General features: G+C 37.6%; 2 protein-coding genes across 3 annotated transcripts; both read left to right on the top strand.

Moving 5' to 3' along the window:
- The first annotated feature begins 6,681 nt into the window (after positions 1-6,681).
- Positions 6,682-8,896, top strand: LOC110758986 (V-type proton ATPase subunit F-like). The gene is made up of 5 exons (XM_021960973.2): positions 6,682-6,840; positions 7,303-7,381; positions 7,482-7,563; positions 8,114-8,196; positions 8,434-8,896. The coding sequence occupies exons 2-5, from the start codon at positions 7,319-7,321 to the stop codon at positions 8,596-8,598; spliced, it is 393 nt and encodes a 130-aa protein (XP_021816665.1). The 5' UTR covers positions 6,682-6,840; positions 7,303-7,318; the 3' UTR covers positions 8,599-8,896.
- A 2,276-nt stretch (positions 8,897-11,172) lies between these two features.
- On the top strand, positions 11,173-16,463 carry LOC148294170 (uncharacterized). Of its 2 annotated transcripts, XM_088255415.1 has the most exons (4): positions 11,173-11,563; positions 11,639-11,899; positions 15,702-16,032; positions 16,136-16,463. In XM_088255415.1, exons 1-4 carry the CDS (start codon positions 11,370-11,372, stop codon positions 16,259-16,261), a joined length of 912 nt encoding a protein of 303 aa, XP_088111541.1. In that variant the 5' UTR covers positions 11,173-11,369; the 3' UTR covers positions 16,262-16,463. The 2 variants fall into 2 exon arrangements, 1 of the variants encoding a protein (XP_088111541.1); XR_015836703.1 differs by lacking the exons at positions 11,173-11,563; positions 11,639-11,899 and adding an exon at positions 12,053-12,608.
- Positions 16,464-20,426: the final 3,963 nt, after the last annotated feature.

Below are 20,426 nucleotides of genomic sequence, written 5' to 3'. Positions count from 1 at the left end.
TTCGAGTACCGTCACATAAAATGAAAACCAAAAGTGGAAATTGTGTTGGGATGATTTTGTTCTCTAACATTATCTTGTGGGAAATGCTATCAAATGGTAACAAATATCCCCATTACATTTGTTTGTTCAAATATTATCACGGGATAATATTTGCTTGAAGATTCTTCGTCTCTAGAACTCCTTCTCTCTCTTTCCTCAATTCTTGTAAAATCAAACTAGAATTTTTGTAGGGTTTTGGAATTGAGTTTTGAATTACCTTGTGTATTGAATGTAGCCATGTATTTATAGGGCTCTAGGCATTTAGGGTTTTTCAAAGAATAATCTCTAATATATTCTTTCCCCAAATTGTAGAGATTGGATCAAATCACTAATTCACGATGATATCTCCAAATTAGGATGATATCTTATTTTTAAATAAAGATAATATCCTTATTTTTAGTGTCAATTAATTTGTCAAATAAATGGACTCAATTAACTGACCTAAAAGATATCCTTTTTGTCCACTTGTGGCTTATGAATGAAACCGAGACATTTGTTCCCACAATATCTATATGACCTAAATATGTTGTCGATACTGTTAATATTGTCCATTCTATCAAAATAGTAAATAAGTTCATATTTGATATTTTCGATATTGTCAATTTCTTAAAGTAATAATAGGTACTTTGGAAGAGATTGCGACAACAGTAGTGGTGGTATTTGATAGCATTTTCCTTTTGACTTCATCATAATTTGAACAAGTGTTGGTATATTTACGCGTAAGACAGTCCTCCGACATAATTGTGTTTTAAGTAGTAAATATTTTTATAAAGGTCTTGTAGGTCACATCATATTGATGTTTTCGAGGTTAAATAAACAATTGGTTAAGTTAATCTGCAATTTTAATTACTTGCACGCTTCTGCTATAATTTTGATGGAAACTAATCTATGATGTGTACTTATTAGTATATTGTCAAGTAGTCACTTTCACTTGAAATCATAGTTAGTTTACAAAAAGTGCGATTGACTTGAACACAGTCGCCAGCACTGATGTCATTACAGAATTTTCCTAACAACCTCCAATCCAAGTTACTTAACGCCCAAGCTTTTTATCATACGCATAATTTGCGAGAGTAGCTAATTACATTGATGATGTGTTTGCACACGTGGATTGTTTTGGATGTGAGTTATAAATTTGGATTATTGTGCTTCTAATTATATTGAATAATATGTAGGGAATTCGAAAGTGAAAGGTCAGAGTATTTGAAACTTCCATGCATGCGCAAGTTGTAGCTAAGCTAGCAATGTCTATGTCCCACAAGTTGACTACACATCCCACTTGTGGGACATAGACATTGCTGTATATGCATGCATATGTCGGAAAGTGGTGTACAGCAAAAGCAACTTAATTTATGTATATATATCCAAATACCAGTACTATCACCAGCAAAATATATATCTCTAGATTTTGGGTAAGTTGACATGACAGCTAGCCTTACTGGGTATTACATATTATATTATATATACAATACATTATACACGCAGCTTCTCCATGCATTCAATATCAATATTATATTTCCGTACGGGAAGAGGAACCCTAGTAAACGTTGGCTTCATCCAAGTCCCAACCACTTTAATTTGTAGTAGGAGGTCTCTTTATCTATGTATGAATGACTTAATTTTTTATACATTGCCTCTTTTTAAGGATGAATTTATAGGATTCTCGCTCACGAATGAATATACATAAGTGTTTTCTTTTTCTCGGTTACAATACATACAAGATTTTTCTCGCTCAGAAATGAATAGACATGAGGTTTTTTTTTTTCTCTCTATTACAATACACATAAGATTTCTCATGAAAGGGAGAATGAGTGAAACTTTATTGTTGAGAAAATTAGCATAAACTAATCTAATAAAGGGTAATATGAGTCAAATATTGCAACAACAATTGACAATATATTCACAAAGATATGAAATCTGAGTGTGATCTAAAGGCAACCAGATCTGGATTTTCATCATTTTCCTATTGGATATGGAGGTGTTAAAATAACATTAATTTTGGCGTAGTGACCTGTAAAATTGGCGTATCAATTGGCAACGTGTTCGTCAGAAAGAGAGGCCACTTAACAAAACCTGGTCCTTAAGGACTGCACTTGTTTTTAGTTTAGTTTTGGTTTTGGAAGCAGAAAAATAAGTCCAAATGAATTAGACATAACATGGTCACGTCCAACTGTCATCATTTGGGGTTGGGGATCTCCATGCAAGGCGAGAGGTACTTTGCACCGTACGAGCTGTGGACTCGCCGACTATCTATCGGTGCATTAAGTACACGTGTCAGATGGTCAGTCACCCCACGTTGTGCTGCCTGGTATGAGCGGTACAAACATACCTAACACCCAGACAACGAATCTCACGACAGTCGCCGCGCCAGTACTCTAAATATTTCTTTTTTCTTTTTAGGGGAATTATATTTCATTTATTTATTTGTTACTAATTTGTTGTTGTTCGAAATCCAATCATGTCATTAATTGGCTACACATCCCACGTCCTTAATTTCTAATTACAAGGTTTAGTGAAAGTTAATTTCTTATTAGCTTATGCTTATTCAAATGTTTGTTTTGGAGTTGTTGGAGTTGTTTATCACTAAACAAAAAAACCCTTATGACTCGTTGGTTATAAAGTTGTACGAAATGAATTTTGAATGCATGTAATCACCGATTAATCATAGTTAAGATTTCAAGTTAGATATTGTAGTGAAAATGGTATTTAAAAAAATGTGATAAAAATGGTTTTGGTAGTTGTTGCTTGCTATCCACAGAGACAGAGCAATAATATTATAGATGGTAAGTAACCGTCGAGGGTAGAAGCAAGCTGGTGTATTAAATAATGACAGCTGCTAGAGCTAGATATGCTTTGTTTTGTTTTGCTATATCATTCACATCATTCATATCATTCATGTTTTTTTAATTTTGGCAGTGAAACATCAACTCTATCTCTCTCATACTTTGGAAAAAGTCCCCAAACCCTCCAAAAACACAAAATGTAGAAAACGCGTTTCTAAGTTCAATTTGTCAGCACCGACTTATTATCTAGTATATGCAGCATTGAAGGCATATATATATCGTTATCTTACGTACGTACTTTAAAGTAAAGTAGTGGACCAAGTAAAAGTCAGCTCAACTTGTAAATTACTCTGCTTTTCTATTTCTACACACAAAAATAATAATAATAAAAAAGTGATATTATTCTAGGTAGCTACATTATGTTGACGTTTGCTGGATTCGATGACTTGGCTTTTGCCCTTTTGAAATTAGTTTGCTTCTTTTTTCTTCATTTTTCTTGAGGAAGGTGATTCTGCCGGTCCAACCGGTCCCAAAATGCAGAGGCAACTTTGACCTAATTTTAATCAGAAAGACAGATAGATACTGATCGATTACTGGCCAGTGGCCATGGCCTACCAAGAAAATATTTTCAGCCCATGCATCATCATATTTAGCTAAGAAAGAGAAAAGATCAATAATAAAATGGACGATGATTGAACCAAAGTAGCTAGCTTCTAATTAACTTGGACCACTTGATTGATTTAGAGTGGGGCCAGGGCCATGGCCATCCATAGAACTAATAAAATGGGTCTTATCCATCTAGATTAATCTCATCTGCACGTAGTAGTCGTCATGAGCGTTGACGTATTGATCCATCATTTTCTTTCAATGCGACCCATTGGGTCTTGTACTTAAATTTCAATTAGGGTTTTACCAAAACCATCATTTTCAATGTTAATGTCTCCATCTCTTTCTAAATTCTATCTAGTAATTATATATTGCATTTGAATTTGATCCGTTCCGTTCCGTTTTCCAATCCATGAACCAGAACGTGTCAAGCAAGTTTAAAGAAGCCCTGCACTGCACGGACCCATCGAAGAGTTTGTCAAGCAAGGAATAACAGATGGGGTCAATTTCTTTGAAACATAATCCAAGTTAAACGAGTAAGTAAGAAGGGTTTCCTTGAAAATTTTCAAACACATGTATACGTGACAAATTGACAATGTCAACCTAACCCAACTCTTTTTCTACCAAATTAATTATACAGAAATTGACATATATTTTACCCCCAAGAATTCTCCAAATTCAACCTCTGCTTTACTTGACAATTAAGTTAAGGACTTATGCTAAAAGTATATATATATTTTGCATTGCATGCCATGCAGAATGGTTTAAAATGAAAGTTTAGTCCAATGCGATTTTGTCAACCCCGGAATGCGTCCCCTAATATGGTTCCATCTTATCACACCCCTTTGCCCCTTTAAATAATAAATTGGTCAGAATTAAATAGCTACCTTGTCACACACCACTAGCTATGTATATATAAATGCATTTGTTTGTTATCCCCCCACTTGATGACGATAATTTATAGCTCGCCCCCTCAAACAAGTTGTGGTGGTTGTTTGACATTGAATGAAGGTACTCATATTAAAAGCCACCCAGGTTGATTATTATTATTCAGCTTAATTAAGATTGACTTTTCTATCGTTAAAATAATGTGTAAGAAGTCAACCAATTAAGCTAGCTAGAAACTACATATACATATACAAATCTCATGTAATTTGTATTATATATATATATATATATATATTGGGGAAAATGATATAAATTTTGTAGACGTGAGTTGGGCAAGTTAGCTAAAGTAGTGAGTCCGATGTCTGCCTCGTTGCACTGAAGTCTGAATTTCCCCTTGATTATATTAATTCATAATAATTTGGATTATCACTTATAACAAAAGGATAAAAATTGAATGGATATGCATGCGTTAGAGAGCAATCCCAACCTAGTTATCATTAATTTCATATGCTTGTATATATATGCGTTAGGGTACACAATATACATGGTGGCAAGGAGACACACCAAAGCAAGTGGTTGAACTAATTATAAATACACGTAATTATGTTGTTATGACTTATGATGTATCCATTGTACTAACTAAGAACATCAATACGTACGCTTTGCCTATAATTAACTATACATCAGCAAAGGAGCAAAAGGAGAGCATGCGTGCATTATGCGAGAACACCTACAGCTAAACAAAAACAACATGTTTAGTTGTTGATCCTCAACTAATAATTATATAGAAATGCTAATAACTCTATAATTACATTATTATATACATATAAATCCATGATAATTAAGGGAGGAAAAAGAAAAGCGCGGATGACAAAATGCATAGCCTAGCTAAGGTACTCTATTATTTCATAGTTGTGTGTGCTTGCCTGCATTAATCATATAGTTTGGCACATGGTATCACGATCCATGCCTAACTAATTATGTTTAATTATGCACAACTCCGTTACTTTGTTGATATAATTCAGTCTTGTCTTTCCAACAGGAAATAAAGAAACAGTTTTAGGAAATCAGATTGCATGCATAGCATTAGCATGAGGAGGAGGTTAAGGAAATTAATATAAGCTAGGTCACCGAAGATGTGGTCAACGCACGCATTGTAGATCGATCGATCTTACCTACTGAGCTGAGAGAGCATTGAGAGAGCATTGAGAGAGCAAGCAAGCTGGCATGAATAATTATAAGGAGTAGCACCAACCATTCCCATTCCCATTCCCACTGGTGGTGGTGGATAAAATGAAGTGATCTCAAGTTTCAACAATTATAGACAGCACCACTTGAGCCTAGCCTGCATGGATGGCCGGAACAACATCTACCTATCACGAGCTTAACCTAAATGGTTGGTTGGTGCCACTGCCACTCTCTGACTCTCATGTGATTATTTTATTGTGATCATAATTCAAAACCCAAAAGAGAGGCGGAGAAAAGAAAATGAATCTTAATCTTAATTAAAAAGGTAATTAATGCTGCTATGCTAGCTATCTCATTACTGATGATGAATTACAGGATGTCTTTTTTTAATTAATTAAGAGTCTAAGACTGGGTTGGAAGAAAAAGTAGACTGGGTTTGAAGAAATGAAATGATGAATTAATGACCATTACTGCTGCTGATGCTAAAGTGCAAAGGAATCCGAGGTTTCAGATTTAAGAAGACTCCTCATTACATTACAGTACCATAATAATTATGCAATGTGGTACAACGGAAAATCAGATCTGGCATATGCAAAAGAAAATTACAAGTTTTTTTTTTTTCAAATAGAAAAGTTGCTAGGCTAGCTAGAGGCATGGACCACATGAAAATTATTATAACAATGTTTCTAAAGTCTTCAAGACAAGCTGTATGATTTTCCGGCAAACTGCTCAGTAGATTAGCTGGCTTTGCAATCCCTGCTCATGCCTCATGCCTTATAATTTGGGTGTGTTTAGCATGCATTGATAGAATTTTGAAGTTGCAGATCTAATTACCATTGCACAACATGTCTTATCTTAGCATTCAATCGGAGGCCGCACGTTCAGTTCAGCCCAAACTGGTTTCTCAAAGAGCCCAAATTTCCCATGCACCAGAAATTATTGCGTAGGCCTGATGTGAGCGGCATAAAATCAATCCCATTGCAGCCCAAATGTCAAGTACATTTTTAAAGAAAACAACTCCTCCTCCTCCTCCTCCTCCTCGATTAACTTAATATGCCAACACTTCATGAGGTCAGAGAGAAAAATACAAAATATGATTATTGAAATATGGGCCTATACTTATGTATAGCAATTGGTTGTGGCCCTTTAATTCTGGGCTTTCTGGGCAATCTCCAGTCAATAACCAACCCGCCCCGGATCCGGGGGTTCTTTTCTTTGTTTTCATTCGGGTCCCTCTGTGACTCTGTCTCTCTTCCCCTCTTTGTGCAGATCTGATCTGAAGCCAGAAACGGTGAGAAACTCTGCGTTCGGAGTTGCCTTTCATCAATTTTTAAAGGTACTTGTTTTCATCTTCTGTTTGTTTGATGCTTTACATGTTTCTGATCGTTATTTCAGTGCAAGATTTGATCTTAGTTAATAGATATATATATATATCTCTTATCCGGATGTCCGCACGTTATTATCGTGCGGATCCTATTGTAAACAGGTAGGAAAACAGAGAGGGGTAGTACAAAATACACTGCGTCCGCACGATAATAACGTCCGGATGTCCGCATAAGAGAATTTCTATATATATATATATATATATATATATATATATATATTTTGTGCTGACCCAGTTTAGGTTTTATTGAATTGAACCCTAAAATTGGAAAAATTCAATATTGGTGATTGGAAAAAATAAAATTTTTAAGTAGGCATATTAACCAAGTATATTAGAAATTCATGTGTGAGAAGATTTTGATTGTATGGCATTTGTCCTGAATCCTGATAGCGTTTTTGTTCCTCCTTCGTTTAGTGCATATCAACTTAAAATGGCTGGCAGAGCTCATATCCCCACTAAGAGCTCAGCACTTATTGCCATGATTGCTGATGAGGTATGGATAATGTTTGTTCTGTAATCTTTTGATTGAAATCACTTCTTGCATTCTTGATTTGTCTTTCTGTTCTGATGAGGTGATCCTTTCATTCATGTAGGACACTGTAACTGGATTTTTGCTGGCTGGAGTGGGCAACGTTGACTTGCGGAGAAAGACAAATTATCTTATTGTTGATTCAAGTAGGTTATGAGCTTTATTCATGCTTCAAAAGTTGGAACTTCGTCCATACTGGGAATCTGTTTCTGTATGTTTGTATGTGTATGCAGATAGGTAATTGGATGGATTAAAATGCCAATTCTGGTATATGATTAGTAATCTGTCTGTAAGGGGAAGGAAATTGCAAACTTCTAGGGAATGAATTCTATGTACAAAATGATATCTTTCTGTTACGAAATTGCTTATTATTGCGAATTCATTGACGGTGAATGCTTTCCTTCTTCTTTTTCAAGAAAAAAAAAAAACAGAAATATAATATTACATTTTTGTCTGTTTAAATTTGGTCTGCTGTGAATGCTTTGGTATTCCTTTTCTCTCTTCTTAACGTGTATTGCAGCGCTTGAAATTAGCCTACAACCTGATACATTAAATGAAAATTGTACTTTTCTTTTCTTCTCTGATTTTTCGATGTGAAAAATTTAGCTATGAATCCGTGTTAATAGTTAAAGCAAAGTTCAGTTGCTGGTGCTTGTTTTCGTATCTAATAGCATGTGCTTCTGGTTTTTTGCGCAGAAACAACAGTGAAAGCAATTGAAGATGCATTCAAAGAGTTTACCACAAAGGAGGACATTGCAATTGTCTTGATAAGCCAATATGTAAGTTCTTTCTCATACTTTGAAGTTGTTCAACTGTTATGGTGATGGTTTTTCTGGTTTGTAAGGTGACATGCTTAGTTCCCAAGTGGTTGCTACACATACTGTAATTTATAGCAATCTTGGTTTGTATGTATTGCAATGTATTCATTCTTTCCAAATTGGTTGTTGGTTGAAGATTTTGAAGATTCTTTTTCTTTTAGGAAGGAATTGACCTTTTTTCTCCTGTTTCCTTACCAGGTTGCAAATATGATAAGGTTTCTAGTTGATAGCTACAACAAGCCAGTTCCAGCTATTTTGGAAATCCCTTCCAAGGATCATCCTTATGACCCTGCGCATGATTCGGTTCTTTCACGAGTGAAGTACCTCTTCTCTACTGAATCTGTGGCTTCAGGAAGGCGTTGATCATAGAGTATTTTCACGTGGCTTGCACACAAGGGTGAAAAATAAGTATTGCCTTTGATACCATATATGCCCTTCTGCCTTAGATCAACTTCACGTCAAGTGCTATGTTCAGTTGTATAACCAAATAAGATATTCCAATCAATGTAAAGAGGCTAATGATACATTTAGATAAAGCTCCCTCGGATCCGAAATATTTGCTTTCGAACATCCGTCATTGCTTGGCTCCTCTACCGGCAGTCTCTATGTACTCGGATATCTAACCAGAATCATTCATCTGTTAAAACCGCAAAGTTTCATATATTTGACTGTAATTCAAAATTGATATACAGGACCGTGCACATTTGAAGTTTGAAACAGGGGAAACAACAAGTATTTACTTCCTCACTAGTTGGCTAATTGCGCCATGTCCAACAAACATGCTAGAATAGAAACCATAAATAATTGGTCTAATGTCACCACAAGAAGACAAGTAAAGAAGCTTCAAACTCACCCTACCCATCATCATTATTATCGAAAGATAAAAAAGGCAGCTTCAAACTGAAAATCGAATCCTTCTGTAGAATGAGAGGTCCCTAACCGTTGGGTGAGACTGATTTTCAAGCAACTGGTCACACAACGAGAAAAGAGGTGTTGGTAAAAATTACGATAATTGTTTCCATTTACAAAATTTGGTGACAACTTACAATCACCATTATTTGGTGACATTTGTTTGGTCAGCATAGAAGTCTTTCTTTGACAATTTTATATTGTGGTGGGTGTTCTTCGCTGAGCTTGTAGTTGTGCTCTATGTTATTTCGTTTTGGTCTTTGATTCTTAACTCTCTTGTAGTCTAATGCATGTGTGGCAATCTTTTTCCTCCCCAGCGTTTCCTCCCATGTGGTTTTACTATTCTTGGAATATTAATGGAATTTCCCTTCTAAAAAAATTATCACTTGTCTTGCATTTTTCGATTCAAAAGTATCAATTCATTTTACATAATCAAGTTTTTCTACCATGTCTTTTTCAATTTCCTAATTGATTCAACTAGGTTAATTGATTTAAGCTATAAGTTCAAAAAATAATTCGGTCTTTATTGAGTTTCCTCTTTTTAATTTTGAATTGAATAATTGAGCAAGTTTTTCTTTTTTCTTTTTTCTTTTTTACAATGAATGAGCCTTTATTGAGTTTCCTCTTTTTAATTTTGAATTGAATGATTAGGTAAGTTTTTTTAAAATTTATTTACAATAATTGGTTTGGGCCTGACATAATATTTATATTATATAATATTTTAAAATAATATAGGTATGTATAGGGTATTATACAAATTGGGGGCCCTTGGCGGCCGCCCTGCTTGCTTGTGCCCAATGCCTCCCCTGGTGTCCATTTCAACAATGTTAGTAGCAAGCCATTGGAGATCCAATCCAAGGAATTTTTGTTTTTTTTTTTTTTTTGGGGTAAATTCAAATATTAGGGCAACAACGCTCAACTCCTCATCATAATAACTGCATTGCGGAAGGGAGGTGGACAAAAGAAGGCAGATTCAAATATTAGGGCAGCAACTCTCAACTTGTCATAAAGTGCTCACAAGAGCAAAACTTGGATCCTCCCTAAAGAGCTGTGTATCATTTCCATTGCCATACTCTAATGTTGTATGAGTAAATATACATCACATTGAATCGGCAGCAACCTCATGAAGGTTAATAAATTCATCCATTAAGGAGTTGAACTCAACTAGTGATCTTAGACTGTGCTCAAATGATATTCCATCTCTCCATCAGACTGAAGCAATATGATATTAAGCACTATGCCTTGGCCCTGATAGCAATAGGAAAGAAAAAAAAAAGGAAATCAATGGGATGGGGCAAGCATACTAGAAAACCTAGAAACAAAAATTACCAACACAGGCATTATGCTGTTGAGAATTATTTTTGAAAATTAGGTGGGTGTTTTGAGTCTAGAAAAGTCAGCTGGGTTAATTATGTTAGATTGAATGCATGAATATTGTGAGCTCTTTAAATCGCCACACTCTATAAAACACCGCTCTTAATAACTTCACTTCTCAATCCCCCCAAAAAAAAAAAAACTTGAAAATGTGATGTTGGATTTGAAATAGGTTTGTAGTTGTAGAGATTGTGAATTTGAGAGCACATGTAGATAATTTATATTTACATCTCAGTTTGGATTTATATGATTGCGGTCCATCCTCCACCTTATTATTAAATCTAGTTGTTATTGGCTGATTTTTCCTGGTGCGGTCTACATTGATGAGTGAGTAACTTGGATTATATGAGTAAGAGTATTCTACAGCCCAACTACCACAACAACATAAGAAGGGTGATCTGTTTTGATTCTTTCCTTCTCCTCTAAAAGTAATTCTTCACTGATTTTGTAGTTTCTGCCTACGCTGTTCTTAGTAGTCTGTTTTTTTTTTGTAACAACAACCGAAAAAAGAAAAGAAAAAGGAAACAAGCAAAAAAACAAAAAAGGAAATATATATATGTGAACTGAAACAAAACAAAAAAGAAGAAGGAAACACGTAAAATATACTGCTTTCTCCCACTCAAAACAAATCCTTTCTCTTCAACTCTCACGAACTTTTGGCAAAAAGAAAAAACTTATAAACTCGAAGGTATAACTATGCCGTACTACAGAACACGGTATGAGTGCTACGAGGAAGTTGAAGATCTGGTAAACGTTGTCCCTGCGAAGGTGACTGGGGAACATACACACGTCGTACAAAAGTATTGTGCCACATCTTTGACCAACAGGAAGAAGGGTTGGTCAAAAAATGGATGGAATGTGCCTATGAGAAACCTACTTCTCAGCTGATGCACGTATATGGATCAGTCAATCGGTCAAAGGAATCGGATATTCTTGTTTTCACTGAGCGCGATCATGAATCGCTCAGTGCTTATTTGAATAGGATAGACCTTCGCTCCAAAAATAATTCCGACCTTTTGTCCACAAAGTTTGCTAAGATATTGAGGTATTTTATTTATATTTATTATTTGTTTATTTGCTTTCAAATTAAATATATTTATATTTGTTTTTTCTTATGCAGAGCTATCTTAAGAATGATGAAGAAAGTTTTAAGAGAACCAGCTTATAGACACTGTAGTGGATGTATCAAGGTCAAAAACATTTATCTTGTCGATGGAGAGCCTCGATTGGCTTTCCGAGGTGGGGTGGAGGATAAAAGTAAGGGCATCAAAAATTTCTGTAAGATGGTGGGTGATATTTGGGAAAATAAGTTTGGGGATCGTACTCTAACGACTGAGTTAAACGATCTGATATCTTCATTGAACATAGCTACTGTGGATGTGTAAGCCTTTTTAACTTTCCAGATTCACTGTCATCGTTATAGCCTTTTTTTTTTAACGATGTGATAGAGAATAGTTTTATATTGTAATGATATTATTTTCTTATTTCATTATACCTTTTACTTAATTATGGTGAGGGTTTTGTAACATCCCGGTCCTAAAAAAAGAAGTAAAATAAAATGTTTTGAATTAATTAAGGTTTTTGAAAATTTAAAATATTATTTAAGTTAAAAAGGGTCAAAAAGGTCATTTTAAGTTCGGGAAGGAATTTGGGAATTTCGATTGTACCGGTGCGAAGAGCACGTCGAAACGAGTCCGTAGACACGTAGTGGGCTCAGATCGGAGTTATAACGAGGAAAGTACGATCTAAATACTTGGAGGGGCAAATTTGTAATTTGGAAAAACTGGTTTTAAAACCAGAATTTCTCTCCCTCTCTCTCTCTCCCGCTGGTTTTCACGACAGCAGCCCCCCCCCCCTTTTTATTTTTTGAAACAGCCGGTGGCTTCCAAGAGCCACCGCCGCCGCCACACCGGACCACCGGCCACGAGACCGGTCCCAATCGAACCGCCACCTCCTCCTCTCTCTTCCCCGGCCAGCACAGCCCTCGGAGCCGATGAATCCCGCCAGAAAACGCAGAAAAACGGCCGGAAATTTCAGAAACTTTGGGTCGCTCGTTCTCCCTCAATTCTCCACCAAATTGGACGAGTGAGGTATGGTTTTTGGACTACTTTTCGTGCTCTAGCTGCCTATGGGATAGGATTCCAGAAATTTTGAGAGTTTGTAGTCCGTTTTGTGAATTTAAATTCTGCCGGTTTTCAGTTAGAATTTCCGGCCACTTCCGGCCACTTTTTGGCCATAGCTCAAGAACAAAGTGACTCCAAATTAGGTGTATTAGCTAAGGTAGGAGTTTGGAGTCAAGATGTTAAGTTTTTCCGGCGAGTGGTTATCGCTTTGGACACCCACGTGCTGTCGGCGCGTGTGGTGTGGCACTGTAGCAGAGAGACATTTTTATCCTAAAATGATCTCCTGGTTGTCACGAGCGCGTAGGAATTTACGGAACTCAATTCGGATAACGTTTGAACCCCGAACGGATTTTACATATTGTGTGAATTCCGGGTTCGATATGTTAGAACCGTTGGATCGCTTCCAATTTAATATATGTTAATCTAGGTATTCCTAGGATTGTGTAGGATTTCACGGATCGTGAATCGGAGCCCCGGATGTTCCGATTCAATAAGTTAAAGTTTGTATTTTTACGATAATCGTCTGATCGTGCGATCGTGAGTGATCCGACCGTCGGATTCGGACCAAACTTGAAGGATAGGTTTATTAAACCGTGTGGAACCCTTAGGGATGTTTGGATCGAAATATGGAGGTCGTGGGGCCCGCGGGCCCGGTTGACCAAATTTAGAAAGTTTGACTCTCGGTTGACCGTGAGTCTTCCGAGGTAGTTTCATACTTCGAAAAGTATTAGGATGACCTTGTAAACGAGTGTTAATTGTTATTTGAGTTATTTGGATTATATTGGGAGTATGAGCTTGTTTATAATATCCTATGGGATTCTTAGATAATATTTGATAATTGAAATTATGAAATGAATAATTATGGGATACTCGGTTCGTAGAGTTGTGAAAGTGAGTCTTGGGACTCGGTTATGATTATTAGGAAAAGAATGGGTATTGTTTCAAATAAATGGCATGGTTTTAAGATGGAAATGTTATGCATATGAATTAAATGGTTTATTGTAATGCACTTTATATTTAATAGTCGAGATTATTATTTTGTAAAGTATTTGTGATATATTTGTGGATTTGATATGTTCGAGGGTCTTGGAGTTTATATGTATAATATTTGAGAAAACACTATCTTAGGTACTTCCCCGGTTATGGGTTTTATGTTTGAGAGTTATTTGTCTACTATGAATATGTATTTTGTTTTGGGAAAATTGAACTAAGGATGAGAATATTATTTATATAATATTTATATAAGGATTACGAACTCCACCATCATACGTACCTCCCCCTTGGATGATGATATTTGGAAACAGTGGATATGGACACTGGGATACATGGAAATGGATATGTTTTGGATATACTATTCACACGTGCCGGGTTTTGGGCGTGTGGGCTTTATTGGTCATGGATCCTGGAATTTTGGGATGCCGGGAAAATTGTGGATATGGTTTGGATATGATGGAACCCTTAATTGGGTAGTCTGCGCGCGTAGGACTGTTTACAGGCGTACGGGTCTTGATTCTTCGTCCGTACGTGCTGGCTGAGAGTTAGTCCCCCAGTTGGACGGCTCGTCCCTAGCCACATAGTCCGTTTGAGGGCTGATAATTGTGAGCTAGTCAACAATCCCCTGTTGGATTGTTCTCCCCAGTACATGATGTGCAACATCACATGTACCTCCCCTTGGATACTGATACATGGAAATTGTGAATGTGGTCTGGATATGATGGAACCCTTAATTGGGTAGTCTGCGCGCGTAGGACTGTTTACAGGCGTACGGGTCTTGATTCTTCGTCCGTACGTGCTGGCTGAGAGTTAGTCCCCCAGTTGGACAGCTCGTCCCTAGCCACATAGTCCGTTTGAGGGCTGATAATTGTGAGCTAGTCAACAATCCCCTGTTGGATTGTTTTCCCCTGGTACATGATGATGGTGAGAGGTGGGTGTGTTTATGTATATATATAATTATTCTTTTCTTGTTATACATATTACATATATGTATATGTGGTTTTGATTCTGGTTTGAGATTTGTGAGCCTGCACATGTATGAACGTATAAGCCCTGGATTTGGGCAGTGTTGTTTGGCGCCATACGCCTTGGATAGGGTATGGTTGCGGGATTGAACTGTTAAAAGGGGAATAATTGGATAATGTGTTTAATGTACATACGCCTTAAATAGGGTATGGTTACGAATTTGAACTGATACAAAGGAAGAGTTTGAGAATGTGTTCATTGTGTTTTTGTCGAATTTGAAATTGTGATGGATCCGAAATGTGTAGTTGGTTATGTTGTGAATGATTGTTTATTTTCGGAACTGTGACCGTTGAGATGAGAACTACGTGTGGCTTGATCCCTTGTCCAAGGGTACGTAGGCAGCCTGGGGTCTCATCAGGCGCAGCCGCGAAGTATTATGGTGTTTAAAAGGGTTGATCGATTTTGCGATGTGATTGTTGGATTTGAATCCGGTTTAACGTTTTCTGTGATGTTTGTAAAGTTGTTTGAGGTTATTAATTACATGGTTTATGTATTAATTGATTTGAGAACATTGTTGGTTCTGCTTCGAACTATCCGAAGGCTGAAGGCCTATTATTTGATTTGCATGAGATTATATTGTGCATGCTGCCGGTTGGCATTGTTAAATGTGTTTTATGCAGGTTGGAATTTTTGGGAAATGTCCAATTTATAGGGGAGACTCTGCCGAAATTTCGGTAGAAAGTCTCGTGCTCTTTTCCCTTAATTTGGAAAAGAGACTAAATTTTTAGTTAGTGGGCCCGGCATCGGTGTGATGTCTAAATTTCCACAGGATTCGTCTCGGATTTCGAGAAATTCGGGGCGGGTTCTGTCAGGTTTGCTTTGTTTGTTTTCTGAGCTAAGCTGAGTTGGAGTTTTTGGGTTTAAAAAGTGGATATTTGATTGAATTTCTGGTTTCCCAGCTCAGTTTTCTCTTTTAGGAAATTCATATGCTTTGCTTCTAGGTTAAGCTGATTTTGCTTTATGTTTTGTTTCTTTTGCAGTTGACTTTGTGTTTTTACAAAATATGTAGTTATAATAGTTTTGTTGTTGTTTTGTTTCCAGGAATAGCAGTGTGTTTTTAAATGCGGTTAATCATCCCTCTTTGTTGAGTCCAGAGGAACGAGTGCTTTACCGTTCTAGGGCTTCCCAGAAACTTAAGGCAATGGCTGCCCCGGAGGCGACAGCTTTGTATGCAAAATTGGATGATAAGCATCTAACTGATACCTGGTATACAGACAATAGTTCTAAAGCACAGAAAAGTTTACGAAAACGTCTCAAGCTTACTCCAGCTGAGTTTGCCATCACCTACAAAGACAAAAACCAAAATCCAATATACTACAAAGACAACGCCGAGGGTTTCCTGCGATTCTGCAGGAACCTCGAAGTACATATGGTAAGTTTATATACTCGGTTCGTATGTAATTGTCGTTTGCTTTTACAATAACCGCATCCATATGTTTATGCATAAAATCTTTTGGGCTGTTTTTATTATTTAGGATCGTCAAAAATTTAAATTCAAGGAGGTAGATTCGGACTTGACGGTGTATTGTCCCGGTTTTTTGTTGGCATTGCACAAGATCTTGACGGAAGAGCAGATATTGGTTGACCCAACGCCATTCTGAGGCTCGTACAACTACTTGGTAGTATTTTGAGGAGGAAACTGACTGTTTTGTTTTAGTTGTCTTTCATTTAGGTTCCGTTTATAAACTTTTTAACATTCAGGTCCTACAATCTTTTGTTAGGAAAGTAAAAGCAATAACACCTAACTAGTCATATGCGTCTTTTGGGTTTTCTCTCTTGAGTGAAATTCAATTAGTTGCAGCTGTATTTTCTTTTATTTTAAATTTGGATATATGATTTGGGTTTCGATTCATCAAGAAAGTTAAGCAATTTCCTGTGTAGCAATTAAATGAAATAGTATGTCTTTACTCTGATTCGGAGTTTTATATACAAGTTCTCAAAAGTTCTACAAACGCAAAATTGCTCGAACCCCATTATGCCCCATATGCCAAGCTCATGAGGAATCTATTGAACACTTGCTTCTCTTTTGCCCGTGGGTAGAATTGATTTGGTTTGGTGGCCCTCTTAATTATAAAATTGACAAACAGGGAATTACCACCTTTGACCAATGGTTGCTGAAATGTACCACGGATGGGCTCCAAACTAAGGAGGAAATAGGGCGCATATCATGCATTATTGCTGTTACATGCTGGATTATTTGGAAAACAAGGAATCGTTTTGTGTTTGATCTATGTAAACCACAACCTCTTTTGGCCATCAAAACCATTCTTTCACAAGTGGAGGAGCTGGCCGTGTTGAATAGCAGAAAGATCGTGAGGAGGTCTTGCGACGGACCCCCTCCAAGTCCTACCTCTTGGACTGCACCGGAAGCCCATGTTATTAAAGTTAACTTTGATGCTGCTTGGTCGGCATCCTCTGGCAAAGCAGGAGCTGGTCTTATTGCACGAAATGCCAATGGTGAGTTCAGGGGAGCGAAATGCCTATCTTTCCATGCGGATTCTGCGATCATGGCTGAGGCAATTGCTGGTTTTGAGGGTTGCAAATGGGCATATGAGCTGGGCTTATCAGAGGTTTGCTTTGAATCTGACTCCAAAGAACTGATCGAGAGCGTGAAAGGAAACATAAAGCGTGGAAGATGGAACCTCTATCCACTTCTATCAAGGATCCGTGAATGCAACTCCAATTTCTCAAACTGTAATTGGGTTTGGACCAGTAGAAAAAACAATGAAGCGGCAGATCACCTTGCGTCGCTGGCACTATCGAGGTCGAGTCCGGAAGTCTGGGTATCCAGGCCCCCCACCTCTCTTGTGCATATCTTAAACCGTGACGGCCTTCCCTGCCCTCCTTCAGCCTCCACATAGCTTGTGCTGTTCAAGATGGCCAAGACTCTCTGTTTCTGGATTGTCGAACCACTCCCACACTGTGGGGCTCTTTCTTGTAGCAGCTTGTATGGGTCTATTGAATTTTTGCTGTGCATGCACTTCTGTTTCTGTCGCATGGCTTTGCTTTCCTCTCTTTGAGTTGTAATTTGTTGGGTTGCTCTCTTGTTAATGAAAGTTCTTATTGACCAAAAAAAAAAAAAAAAAAAAAAAATTTGGAAGAGGGCGAGATGCTCAATCTTCCGGGAAATATACAAGATCCATAACCTGCAAAGGAATGTCCACCAAAAAGAATATTAGCTCTAAACTAAACTAAATTGTGTTAACTATGGTTAGTATGTTAACTATGGTTAGCAAGTCAGTAAGTTTGTTACAAGTTAGCACGTGTGTTAGTTAGACAGCTAAGCTGTGTGGTTAGTCAGTTAAGCCTCTCTGTGAATAAGAGGTGGCTATGTGTTGTAAAGATAGATTGATTGAAATCAAAACACAGAAATTCTCAATTCTTCTCTATCTTTCTCTGCTATCTCTGTAATTCTCCTTCTCTTTTCTTTATGTTATCATGGTATCAAGAGCCAGCATCGCTCACGCTTCTTGATCTTCTTGCTTCCGCTATTCAATTCCTTTGCTATAATTCTGATTCAATTCTTCAAATTTTTTTTTTCTCGCTTCGATATGTTCTTCTATTCATTGATTCTTCCATTTGTTCTTCAACTCTTCCATTCGTTCTTTCCTTTCTTCAAATCTTAATTTCGTTCTTTGCTTAGGGTTTTCTTGATTTTGGGGATTTTCTGCTTATCAATGGCGATTTCTTCTTCCTCTTCAGTCAAAATTGACGGGTTGCTTGGGATGATTACTCTTCGTCTCAAAGACGATAATTTTCTCAAGTGGAGTTTTCAATTGGAATCTGTTCTTCAGGGTTATGATCTTTTTGGGCATTTTGACGGAACTGATGTTGCTCCTCCTCGCTTTGCTATTGTTGATGAGGAGGGTGTTACATCTGCAGTTACTGCTGCTTACAAGGAATGGATTCGCACCGATAGGGCGTTACTCAGTTTGCTCATAGCCACTCTCTCCGATGAGGCTATAGAGTATGTTATTGGCACCAAGACAGCTCGTGATGCCTGGTTAAGTCTTTCCAATCGGTATGCATCGATTTCTAGGGCACGAATCAATCATCTGAAGACTGAATTACAGACGGCCCAGAAGGGTGGAGATTCGATCGAGCGCTTTCTCTTGCGTCTGAAAACGGTCCGTGACCAATTAGTTCAAGCTGGGGTGAAGGTGTCTGACGATGATTTTATGATTGCTACTCTTAATGGCCTCCCTCAGGAATATGACATGATCAAGACGGTTTTGATTGCAAGGGATTCTCCAATTGCTTTGAAGGATTTTCGCGCTCAACTACTGGCTGCAGAGCAAACCGCAGAGGCTCGATTGGTTCCTCACTCTGCGATGTTCGTTAATCCGTCGCCTTCGTCATATGCTTCTGTGAAAGCTATGGGCTCTTCTAATTCTGGTATGGGTTTATTGCCTACTCCATCTTCTTTACCAGTTGCTTATATGGGGTCCTATGATCAATCTGTTCTGCATTCATTGGATCGCAATTCTGGTTCAAGACCTGTTCTTGGTAATAATGGTGGGTTTAGTCGTATTGGCAATAGTCAGCATGGAGGGTTTTCTGGTTTTAATCATCATTCTGGTTCTGGTAGAGGCAAATTTCAAAGCAGAGCCTCTCCTTCATCTTTCTCAGGAAATCGATTTGGTTCCAATTCTTCTCAAAAATCTGCAGTTGTTCCTGAATGTCAGATATGCAGCAAACGGGGTCACACGGCTGCTAATTGTTATTTTCGCCATGAGGCAAGCTCTTCTAGGCATGGATCTCCGGTTATTGAATGTCAAATATGTGGTAAGAAGGGTCATGGAGCCTTGGATTGTTTCCATAGATCCAACTATGTCTATCAAGGTCAAGCTCCTCCTTCCAACCTTTCTGCTATGACTGCCCAAACTTCCTATGTGCCTGATCAAGTCTGGATTGCTGATAGTGGAGCGTCTCATCACATGGTGTCTGATATTTCCTCTTTAAATCATGTTGCTCCTTGTGAATCTACAGAGCAAGTGATTGTTGGTAATGGAGAAGGTTTGAAAATTAAACATATTGGTACTACTGCCATTTCCTGTGCTTCTACCTCTCTTAAAATGCCATCAGTATTTCATGTTCCCCAGTTATCTGCTAATCTCTTGTCTGTGCATCAGCTGTGCAAAGATAATAATTGTGTTATCAGCTTTGATGCTTCTGGTTTTGTGATACAGGATCGTGTCACCAAGACAATCCTTCTCAAAGGTCGGAGTAACAACGGATTGTATCCTATTCCTTCTTCTGATGTATCCTCTCATTGTCTGTCAAAGAAAGTAGCTTTGCTTGGTCAACACGTTAAGTCTTCCATTTGGCATCACAGACTTGGCCATCCAACGAATGAAGTGGTGCAATCAATGCTTAAAGCCTCTGGTTTGCAGTGTGCAAGTGATTCTTCCAATTCGAATCATTTGTGTTCAGCTTGCCTTCAAGGGAAGATGCATCGGCTTCCATTTCCTGTTAGACATAGTAGGTCTGAAATTCCTTTTCATACAGTTCATAGTGACATATGGGGACCTTCCCATTACAAATCTGTTGAGGGTTACAGATATTTTGTTTCCTTCCTTGATGAATGTACTGGATATTTGTGGGTTTATCCCCTTTTCAATAAATCAGAAGCTTTCTCCAAATTTCTACAGTTTTATGCTTTGATACAAAATCAATTATGTGCTGCTATTAAGTGTTTTCAGAGTGATGGTGGTGGTGAGTTTCTTAGCAAGGTTTTTACAGAATTTTTGGCTTCCAAGGGAATTA

The sequence above is a fragment of the Prunus avium genome, chromosome 6, assembly GCF_965620075.1.
Source record: "Prunus avium chromosome 6, drPruAviu1.hap1.1, whole genome shotgun sequence".
Taxonomy (NCBI): domain Eukaryota; kingdom Viridiplantae; phylum Streptophyta; class Magnoliopsida; order Rosales; family Rosaceae; genus Prunus; species Prunus avium.
This window is presented reverse-complemented; position numbering and strand designations above follow the sequence as displayed.

What these genes read in the sequence shown, in the direction of transcription:
- LOC110758986 (XM_021960973.2), top strand. Translation starts at nt 7,319, where the DNA reads ATGGCTGGCAGAGCTCATATCCCCACTAAGAGCTCAGCACTTATTGCC. An exon ending in TTGCCATGATTGCTGATGAG is followed by an intron (nt 7,382 to 7,481) that starts GTATGGATAATG and finishes TCATTCATGTAG; the next exon opens with GACACTGTAACTGGATTTTT. An exon ending in TTATCTTATTGTTGATTCAA is followed by an intron (nt 7,564 to 8,113) that starts GTAGGTTATGAG and finishes TTTTTTGCGCAG; the next exon opens with AAACAACAGTGAAAGCAATT.
- LOC148294170 (XM_088255415.1), top strand. Translation starts at nt 11,370, where the DNA reads ATGGAATGTGCCTATGAGAAACCTACTTCTCAGCTGATGCACGTATAT. An exon ending in AAGTTTGCTAAGATATTGAG is followed by an intron (nt 11,564 to 11,638) that starts GTATTTTATTTA and finishes TTTCTTATGCAG; the next exon opens with AGCTATCTTAAGAATGATGA. An exon ending in GGAACCTCGAAGTACATATG is followed by an intron (nt 16,033 to 16,135) that starts GTAAGTTTATAT and finishes TTTATTATTTAG; the next exon opens with GATCGTCAAAAATTTAAATT.